Genomic DNA, 11338 nt, shown 5'->3' on the forward strand with positions numbered 1-11338 from the left:
AGAGCACCCCAAAGACTGGTTTTCAGTCTTTAACTTCCATCTATTCGGTTCATCTCCAATTGATCATATATAAACGAAAACTGTCATATATCAGGTGTATTTTTAAAAACTTGCCACCTCCTACATTTCTAGAATGGTGAATTAAAATTAAAAATGCTAAGACACGTCGATCTGAGAATGGAGAAAAAAGACAAACAATGAAAAATGTTGTCATCCCCAATCGACAATATTGCAGGGGTAACTATTCCTTCATTTTTTTTTAACAGGACGCGTTGGTTAAGAGAGAAATCATTTTAAAGACCTTCAAGTTCTCTAAACAATCGTGCCAAAATTTTAGTTTTTAATTCAATTTTAGTTGAAGAAATGGGTCATTCTATGAAATTATCAAAAGAAGAATGAACAAGAATGAACACCCAATGTTGGATGGGGATTTATTCCATTTTCAACAGGATGGTGCCTTTCATTCACATTATAATTTATCTGTTGGACAGTTTTTTGACAATAATTTTCCTGATAGAGGGATTGGCAAAAGAGGTACCGTCAAGTGGCCAGCTAGATCTCTCGATTTTACACTTCTCGACTTATTTTTTTGAGGATATCTTAAAAGCTTGGTTTACGCAACTTCTGTAGAGGATCTTCAATTCCTACGTCGAAGAATTGTAGAAGTTTGTCGTAAAACTCTATAACAGATATTTGAAGAATTGTGACGAGAGTATGAAGACTGTTTGTATTATTGAACGCCTTTCGAACATCTCTTGAAAAATTAAAAATTATGAAAAAATTTGAATAAAAAACCGAAATTTCAGCACGGTCGTTTAGAGAATTGGAGGACTTTTAAAATGATGTGTAACTTGATCTATGTTCCCTATTTAAAAAGACGAAGGAGTTCCCACCCCTGCGATATTGTTTATCGGACGTGAAAACTTTTTTCATTCTTCACCTTCCCCTTCTATTCTAAAGTCGACGTATCTCAGTATTTTTAACTTTAATTTACACTCCTATAAATTTAAAGGATGGCAAGTTTTAAAAAATACGCTCAGTATGTAGCGTCGGGTTAGGGATTGCAAGAAGTACCTACAGTGCACTCTACGACTACTGAAGCTTGACAAATTATGCAAAAGAGCCGGAACCGTACTTCAAAGTCTAGCATTAATATGAAAACGATGTACAACTCAAAGTGTCGGGTCATTAAATGCCACAATTCTTACGTTTTAATTTTCATAGTAAATGTTGTCTTGTTTATTTACATTAGCACGCAAGATTTAGTCACGGACAAGCAGTAAAAAGTGGCCGTGACCTGACCGTGACTTGACTGAATATTCAGTCTTTTTTGTCATTCAATTGTCCTTAAGTCAATTTCATGTTTACAACGTTCGCGCTCTTATCCCGTTTTATCCATATTTGATAGTCCATCGCCAAAACTGCCATAAATTAAAACAACCCTGCGCTCTAAAAATGCCCCTTTCCGACCTATTTTCCAGCTTTTAGCCCATATGAATGCTAACTTCGAAAAAATATCGCTTTCAGTTCGATTACGGCAAATTGAATCTGATTTCCAGAGACTGTCTCTGCGGAGTCGACAAGAACAAACTATTGCCCTACACGTACATTTCCTCGTCCAATGTGGTGGAATTACGGTTCGACGTGACCGGTATGAACGCCTCCGACGATTTTGGATCGTTGTTCTTCGAGGGCCATTGGAAATTCATCAGGACCCCACTTTGTGAGCTCAATTTGCGAAAGACCGGCCCTAATGGGGAGCTCGTGTTCAAGTACCCCCCTGAAGGGGTCGAGGTAACTGGCTTGTCATATTTTTTGCTAATTTATTTTCGTCTTACACAACATGGTTAAGGAACCGTATCGCCTTGTGCAGGGATGAAGGCGGTAAGGGCATTGCGTTACATAAATAACTATTTACATCACTAGACCTCACAAGGTGACGTTAGGGCGTCATTTATGTTAGAATATCGGTAAATCGAGCGTTATTATCCCCTGGTCCCTAATCGCCCGGTTTTCCAGTAGCTTAACGTCTTACTTAATCTGCGTATTAATCGGTTTACTAATACGAAAGTAATTAAATACAAAATCCCATAACGCAGTGAATATACTTCGTTGTAACAGTTACTCTTGAAATTCTCTACTATGGAATGACATGCATGTGTTATTAATCATATTTTCTGAAAGCTAGTGGGACATATAAACGGAGAAAACTGACATAATTACGCACCAAGCAACGCAGTCCTTAAGCTCTGTTTTGGTCTAAAATAAAATTTTAGAAAACAAAATAAAGTCATGTCAGTTGTTAAGGAAAAAAGATGACTCTGGCCATAAAATAAAAGAACCTTTAACAATCTCTCCAACTACCAAAATGATTTCCCGTAAGTCCTTCGGGGCATCCACACAAAATAAAACCCAAAGTTGTCGGGTTTCCTCAGGTTTGCCATTTCTTTGTCGCCTTAGGGCTGAAGCTGAATTTAAAATTAGAATCTCTGTTGCGGACTCGGTTTTCCGGTTTTTGTCTGTTTCTTGCTCTAGGATTAGGGTTTATCCTTGAATGTATCTGGGGTTTCAGCGTTTTATATGATTGATTTTAACGCTGGATCTCCTTTATCTTTCACCCCTCAAAGGTAGAACGTCAGGATAAAAAGCCTGCTTAAAGAAACAGCTTTGATACAGCCACCTAAAACTATAGTAAGTAGGCAAAGGACCGATCAAATCCGCTCAATATCGATTTTATGAATACCCTTCTTTAAGCGCTCATGAGAGAGTTAATTAATTACACGTTATTATGATTTATTTAGGTAAACTGCGAGAATAGCCCACGAGTCTTTGTTCCGGGACCTAATAAATTTCTATACATGAAAGTTGGCGGGGTAATTCTTGCTCATTCGAGGAGATGGAATAATAACTACACTCTAAGGTATTCATTATTTCATAGTTGTGCTCTACAACTTACAAAGGCCTTCTTTAGTGTAATTTTAATGCCGATAGGCTAATTTGGGTAACAATGGAAAAGCACTCCGGAGTGAGATACATGACGAGGAGGTTTTTGAACGCTTGTTTTTCAGCGTTTTGTTTCGAACCGAATCTAAATAAATTTCAACGTTTTCATGTTTAGATCCACCTCAAGGACGGGCCATAGTTGCGAAAGCAAGAATCGAATAGCTGTTCATACTGCCCTATATACGGCCCATATATGTCCGGAAATGACAGTCTCGCGTGATAAAATGGTGGAAGTTTTCTCGGAGGGTTGGAATATTAAAAGTAGGTAGAAAATGTTAGTAAGCGTACAATAAAATTGTATAGAACGTTGCTGCTTTACGTTAAAATAAGTTTTAAGTTTCTGGTAATTCCCGAAGGGGGAAATACGGACGATTTTTCGAGTCCATTTTTGCATAGAAACTGCCTAGAAACAAAAATTTCATTTAAGCCCCTTCAAAGAACACCGTAGGCCAACTGACCCTCGACAAAGTGGAAATAGACTACCTAGGTAGGGAGCTACCCCGCACTATTGCTGTGGAATTCTACGGAAGGGAACCTGGAAGTTATCCGGTTATGTGGCTAGAACTATTAAGAAGGTAAATAATTGCTATGCAACATAGAACAGGAATATTTCCCAAAGTCCAGAAGTGCCTGATTTCTTCATGTTCCTGTAAACAATCTGCATGCCCAGTATTCCTTAAATCTGTACAAATATTCCAGCAAATCTTATCCATGAGTAATCGTTTTAAGAAGTGAAATTCGGAACTAAGAACTGACCTGAAATAAGAATTAACTCGAGGGTTTGTACTCTCATGAAAACTGAACGTATTCACGTCTTCCAGGAAGGATATTCCACCAAGTGGACTAGGAATATTTATGATAAAATCAGATCACTGCCAGTATAGATGTCCGGAACTAAATGCTTGTATAAACTCCTCGGTGTGGTGCGATGGCATCGAAGATTGCCCTTCTGGAGTTGACGAGGCACTCACCCACTGCTCGATTTTGCTTCAATTACCACCAATTTACTTATTTCTTGGTTCAGTTTTTCTGTTTATCTGCAGGTGGGTAATTTGTTGCTTTTTTAGGCTTCCCAACTCAATAATATAATTTTTTTTAAGTACTGTATTCGCGTACCTCGTCTGGAAAACGTGCCGAAGAAGACCGAGATCGATTCTTCAAACGCGTCTACAGAGCCTTTCTTCGGACACTGCCATTATCGACGAAAAAAGCGGAGGCGTGATATGTAGCTGACAAAGCGACAATTCTGTGCGCTACGTAGAAGTTGACAGGGTCACCACTGTGTGACCTAATGGTCGGTTTGTCTATGTAGCGCATAGAATTGGGGAAAGCTATTTTTTGAAACCAGTTACCAACAAACTTATGACAATTATTTACTCAATAAATAGTGAGCAATTAAGGATATGGTGTTCAGGTTGAGAGTAAATGGACAGATGCACGGCTTGTCCACTTTTATTTTAGTATCTAAAAGCTCGGAAATAGTGAGATTTGTTAGAGTAGTTAAGGTGTGCTTATATCAGTGAATGTCAGATTGCTTTTACTATAGTCTGTATGGTCAAGCAAGTTTTTTTTCATAGAATTGCGGAACTGTGTAAAATTTTTTGCTGCATTGCGGAAATCGTTCTGCAAAAAGCTGAACTCTTTGAAAAATCGGGAAATGGGGAATAACAGATTTAGGGGATTGCCGATTTTTTGTGCTGTTAGGAACTTTGAAATAAACTGTTTGTCGTCATAAACGGGTCCAAGTATTTTTTTAATCATTTTTTGTTTTGCGATTTCAAAACAGATTTTGATGTCCATTTCATTAAGTTTTTGCTAAAATATTGAAATTTAACTTTGACGTTTTCCATTTGTGTTGCAGAGGATTTCAAAATACAGCGTGTCTCACGAATCATGGAGTCACCTTCATATCTCAGGAACCGCTTACGCGGTTTATTTCAATTTGGACCATTTGAGTATTTTTAAATTGCGATTTTGATTTAGTCAAGAATATTTCTTTATGTTATTGGCGTACGTTTTTAACTAAAAGTAGGTGTTAATTTTAAGAAAAAAACTATTAGGACAATTTTAACTGCATTTTATTTACATTTTATGAGGGAGTATCGTCAGAAACCTCATGGTGTATGATTTTATTGAAATAGAACCGACCGTTTTTGAAATATGAAATTTTAAGTGAAAATGCTTAATTTAATATACAAGTCATTTAAATTCTCTTGTTACTAGAGTGAAATAATTATAAAATGCGTCAAAAAAATTATTTTTATTATTTCTAATTATTTTAACAAATAGTGCTATTTTTATCGACAAAAAAGTACTGGAGGCAGCAGGGATTGAACTATTATGAACATTCGGCGCTCTAGCTTGTTCCCTTGTGTGCTCATCCCTCGTTAGGATATTCGAAATCAAGGTTTGATCCCTGCTACCTCCGTTAACTTTTTTTTACATTTTTTTGTTTTAATTTATTTTTTCGTTCATTTTTATTTTAAATGTATGTGTTTTTAGAACGTTATATTGAAAACAAAGTACACATTATGTTTTTTTTTAAATATTGAATCATTAAAATATTTTCGCACCCTAAAATAAAATTCCAATTTTCAAGAAAAATTGATCACATGGTTCAACATAATTATATTTTAACATAGCCTCCCTTTTTTTTCAATACACTTATCTATTATAGTTCGAAAATGTGAAATTTTTCGAATTTCTATAGCAATTATTTCACTGCAAACAATGTCAATTCTTTCGATTAGTTTTTATCAGGTTCGTGGCCTATTCGAGTATAATTTATTTTTTTAACGGCCCCATGAATTAAAAATCAAAGAGATGAGGGTGGAAATTCTTGGTTTGGACTCCTGAGTCTAATCCATTTATTACCAAAATTTCTACTTAACCAACCCCTTGCAATATTGTAGAGTGGAGCACTATCCAGTTAAAAGTACGAGTTATCTCTTAGGTCTTATGGAAATCTGTTAATCTCATTATTCAATAAATTTAAAAATGTCTCACCATTTAAGCGCGGAATAACGAAAGGACCAATAACTCTATTTTTCCTCAAACCGCACCAAACGTTTACTTTAAATCCGTATTGTCTATTAGAAGGAATAAACCAATGGGGATTTTCATGTGCCCAGTAGCGTCAGTTTTAAGAAGATATTATATCATTAGACGTAAATGTTGCTTCGTCTGGAAATATTATGTTTTTTAGAAAATTTTAATTATTCAAATATTCTCCTTGAATCTAAAAGCAAAATTCTAATCTTCTCTCACGATCTCCATTTTTGAGGGTGTGCAGATATTTTGGTTTAAATGCCCTTTGTAGATGTTTCTTTAAACAACTTCGTACTTTATCTTTATTATTATATCCAATTCTCAAGCAAGAACTCTAACACTTACTCGTGGCTGATTTCGAAACACTTGCGAAATTTGTTCTTCGATTGCATATTGCCTGTGTTTCACGTTATAAATTTTATTTCTTAATTTAGAGACACTACCATAGTTATTAAAATAAATAAATTATTTACAGTGGCTAAAAGTTTATGACGAATTGGAAGCTAATCTGGATGACGCTGGTTAAACTCTTTAGCAGCCTGCTTGAAAGGTCTAGTATTCTCCTCGACTAATCGAATTAATTCGACTTTTTCTTGAATACCTAATCGGTGAACCAGCGTCAAGATAATAATTAAATGTAATAAAATCACTTTTTACTCTAGAAATCGATCATCTAATATTTTTCTAATCTGTATAGGTGTAATTTCATTGCAAACAATTTCAATTTTTTTTCATTTAAAAATTAATGTTAATTCAACATGTTGAAACAAAATCAAATGTCTCCTACCCACCTCAGACATCAATTGTAATTATTTTACTATTTTCAGTTTAAAGAACAAACTACAGTGCTGAACGTCCATGGTTCAATCCCTGCTATCTTCATTAATTTTTTACATTTTTTTGTCAATAACAATAGCACTATTTGCTAAAATAATTAGAAATAATAAAAATAATTTGTTTAACGCATTTTATAATTATTTAATTCTAGTAACAAGAGAATTTAAATGACTTGTATATTAAATTAAGCATTTTCACTTAAAATTTCATATTTCAAAGACAGTCGGTCCTATTTCAATAAAATTGTACACCAGGAGGTTTCTGATGAAACTCTTTCATGAAATGTAAAAAGAATTTGGTTAAAATTGCCCTAATCGTTTTTTTCTTAAAATTGACACACGTTTTTTAGTATGAAAACATACGCTAATGGCAAAAGGAAATAATCTTGACTAAATCAAAATCGCAATTTAAAAATACTTAAATTTGAAATAAATCACGTAAGCAGTTTCTGAGATATGAGGGTGGTTCCATAAATCGTGATGCACGCTGTATAACCTTGTGCCGTAAATAAATAATAAAAAAAAAAATCGGGTCATATGTATTGAGAATTATGCATCCAAAATGATCATACAGACTTTAGTAGCCTTCAGAAGATAGACCCTTAATGATTTCATGCATTAGTACACTAACTCTAACTTTAAAATTATTCAATCCTAAGTTACCATGCATGAATGAGTTCTTCATAAGTTCGAATAAATAGGCATATTAGAGAATGGACCAAACAGTAAGCGAATTTCATAGTGTTGTGATTTAAACTAGCCATCGGTAGTTGTTATTAAAAAATTAGCTAATAGTTACAACCAATTTGTTACCTAAAATGTGACTAACGTTTTGGATGTGTCTAGAAGGACCGTAGTCTTGTCGTCATTGACCCTTTCAATTTGATTGCATAAATGAGATTTTCGAAATCAAAATGCTTATTAGACACTTCCTAAACACTGTGTATAGGGTGGGCCGTGAGTATTGGCGATAGAGAAGAATGAATATGGAAATACAACACTTTCGCAGTATTTCTTGAAGAAAAATCTAGTGGTGATCCACCTACACCCATCAATCAAATGGTGGGTCACCACTAAGTGTAGGTGGGTCGCCTGTTCGCCGTTAAGACTTATGCCTTGTTAGATCCAAGTCAAGGTGGGAATCACATTAGCCCCCGTGGAGCATTATGTTTTTGCTTATGTACCTTCCATCATACATAAACACCCTTTTTTAGGTATTGAGCTGGCACTACATTTTTGCTCGTATATGTCAATATGTTTCTAGTACGTGAATGATTAGTTTTTACCAATTAACCTTAGCTATAATAGAAAAGTTGTTTGTGATTTTTGTACGGAACGGTACGAACTCAGGGCGATCTAAACGAAGCCCATAACTACATATCTTGAGGGCCATTTTGGCCCTACGAGAAGAATCATATACACTTCTGATTTCTTATTTCGGACCAACAATCAACATCCACAAAACGCTGAGAAAGTGTTTTATTCCCTTTTCTCTATCTCCTGTAGTACTGAGATTTTCCATCTCAACACTGAAACTTGCCCATCGTGTACCTAAAGTATAGGTTAAACTAAGCCAATAATTTATTATATAGCCAATAATTAAGTACCTAATAGGTTGAAATTTTGAAATACCTATTGGTATCAACACTTTTAAAAAATGGGTACTGGGGATTATTTTATTATAAAGTTATTTTTATCTGTCGTTACTGATGTTTTGCTTTGAGCTTAGGACCAAGATATGTAGCTAAAAATCCTTACCGAAGGCTACCAATGTTTCAGTTTTACTGTTGAATCCTCAGGGCACTAAAAAGCTAGGCATTCATGTTTTGTTCCGTAAAAAAAAATTATAATAAATCTGAATCATTTTTTCTGTGCTTCTAAACTTTTGTATTTTGCATCCAACTTTTCTTATTTCAACCCAAGAAATCGCCTCCTAACATATATGCACACTCTTCCCGGATACCCTGTATAAAAGAGTGCATATCATTTATTTATCAGAGCATTATAATGAGTCTTATCGCAATGCTATTAGGTACGCGAACGTAGATGTAACTAGATTGTAAAATTGTAAAAACAATTATGTAAATATAGTTTATGCCAATTCGGTCATCTGCATTAATATTAGTAATTGTTTACAAGACATTATACTATAAATGTAGCTCGTCAGGTGAACTGACAATAAAAAGATAGACCTCTTTTTAAAATCGGAAATAGTTAGAAAAACCCTCGGTGAAGCCGTAAAGTAGGAAAATTAGCCATAAATAAGTAGGGTTTGATAGTGATTAAATTATGGTATTATTAGATAGGTAGGGTTACAAATTATAATGATACTCTTTAATGAAATTATAGTGACAAGTTTTTGGTACTGCCTAAACGAAATTTAACGAAAAACTTTAAAAAATATTATAGATATAATATTACACTATTAAAATTATATAATTTAGGAAAAATTTGTATATGGTCGAGTCGAAAATCGCGATAGGTGAATTTTGTTAAATACGTTCAAAAATGCTTTATTATAATAAAAGGGGACGCATTGTGTAACCGTTGCCAGTTATTTAATAAAAGTTTCTCAAAAATTTATTTCTATTCTTTGAATATTTTTGCTCCTTTTATTTAAAAGGAGCTATTTAAGCTATTTAGCTTGCCTGAACGTATTATAAGCTTTTGGACGAACTTCCATTGTCGGCGCTAATGTCAATATTTGCCAGTTGCTAAATTTAACTGCTACTCGATCCTGCTATAACGAATCTAAATTAATCATCAATTTCCTATTAAAAGTATTTGCGTTAGCGTATCAAAACTACCGATAATGTTGCACGAAAGTTTGTTTCAAGAATTTTTATTTTTGCTTTATTGTTGTAGAGACCAGGATCGGCTTCAGCACAACTGGCGTCCTGGACGAAATTTTTAGTCATCGTTACCCTACCTCCAAACTGCTGATCAGGAAAATCCGCAATCCACGGTCATCGCTTAATCATACCCCCCCCCCCCCCCCCCCCCCCCTATTGAAGTAACAGTAACGGGAAAAATTTGGTATTTTTTAGGAATTTTCACATGTTCCAAGCGGCATTGTCAAATTGTTTCTGGTTTCCGGATTTTTCGAAAAATGCAAGATTGGTCGAAACCTTCAATCAAAACCATTTCGTGCACACAGCAGGGCTGATAATATGTTTAAAAGAGCTTTCCGGTCGTTAGGGACTCGCCTACGGTTTCTCTTCAGTTTCACTTTCACTGCTGCAAAAAAAATGTATTAATTAGTACAAATTAATTTAAAGTAACTGTTTTTTTGCCTCTATATGTTAATTTCTAGACGAAATTCCTCTAGGGAACCTTCAGATCGAAACCGGAAATTGACTGTGCCTTTGTTCGATTTTAATTCAATTTTTACGTGGTCGCTAGTCCGAACATTTGCTCCAATTTGTTGGAATCTAATAGCTCTTCCAGGTAGATCCTCATCATTGTAACAAATAACTATGAATCTGCGGTTTTTGTTTATTAAAACCGTTGCCTCCTGTTCACCTAAACCTTTATAATTAACGTGGACATTTTCATACACTCCGTCCACTTTGCGTTTTCTATATATTACAGGTGTTCTAAAATAAAAACAATGTTGTAGGATAAAACGAATCTGGTTATTGCGTCAAACGAATGCATAAATTAACAAACAAATAAATGTTGTGGGGTTTGGGGAGGCTAAGTTATTTAATACTCAAGCTATTAAATAGATAAGCGACTAACAATTCAAGAACCCTCCACTGCACTGTACCGTACTCATTGGAAGCACGTTGAAAGAGAGCGCGTGTTACTTCCCAGTGACTCTTTATAGTCCTTGGCCGTGTTCGAGAAGGGCCTGGCCCTTCTCGAATTCGCCGGACAATGTGAGAAGATCCACGTACCGTACCCAGTAGCGTTCCCAACAAATGTGATTAAGATCTGTTTTGTACGTTAGAGTTAGGTGAAACTATTTTCATCTATCCTATTCAATTCAGACTCTATTTAGTAAACTGCGAAGAACTTTCTACTTTTGCCCTTGCAAAATATGCCCTTCTAAATACGAAATAAACAGGAAATTTTTACGAATGGGCGGGTAAGGGAAATGCAAATATTCGCGTAAAAACCGGCGTTTATAATTGATAGAAGAGTATTTTTAACATCATAGAATCTTCATAATACAACACAAGCTCGGTTTAATTAAATTTTGTCTCATTATAAATTTATATCATATAAAACATCACTTTAAATATAAATAGTTATGCAAAATTTTAGTATGAACATGTGCATACACGTCAAAAGGTCTACCAGAACTCCTCGAGAGCAGTTAATACATATATGAGAGTGTCATCTTTCTCCACGCTTTAAATAAAATCAATTAATAATTAATTAATATTCTTACCCTAGATTAATCAAGTTCAATGTAGTGTTCATGGAATTATAAGAATAGCACACCT

The 11338-nt window shown here is 34.8% G+C and overlaps 1 protein-coding gene across 3 annotated transcripts in view; it reads left to right on the forward strand.

Moving 5' to 3' along the window:
* LOC136409854 (uncharacterized) overlaps positions 1-5364 on the forward strand; it is a 40669-nt gene extending 35305 nt beyond the window's left edge. The window contains exons 15-20 of one of the 3 annotated variants that reach the window (XM_066391667.1): positions 1560-1794; positions 2802-2920; positions 3119-3264; positions 3431-3578; positions 3825-4046; positions 4104-5364. In XM_066391667.1, coding sequence (XP_066247764.1) covers positions 1560-1794; positions 2802-2920; positions 3119-3264; positions 3431-3578; positions 3825-4046; positions 4104-4236 — 1003 coding nt within the window. In that variant the 3' untranslated portion in view covers positions 4237-5364. The remainder of the gene's footprint in view (positions 1-1559; positions 1795-2801; positions 2921-3118; positions 3265-3430; positions 3579-3824; positions 4047-4103) is intronic. The other 2 variants (XM_066391666.1, XM_066391668.1) reach the window with 2 other exon arrangements.
* Positions 5365-11338: the final 5974 nt, after the last annotated feature.

The sequence above is a fragment of the Euwallacea similis genome, chromosome 7, assembly GCF_039881205.1.
Source record: "Euwallacea similis isolate ESF13 chromosome 7, ESF131.1, whole genome shotgun sequence".
In the NCBI taxonomy this organism is placed as follows: domain Eukaryota; kingdom Metazoa; phylum Arthropoda; class Insecta; order Coleoptera; family Curculionidae; genus Euwallacea; species Euwallacea similis.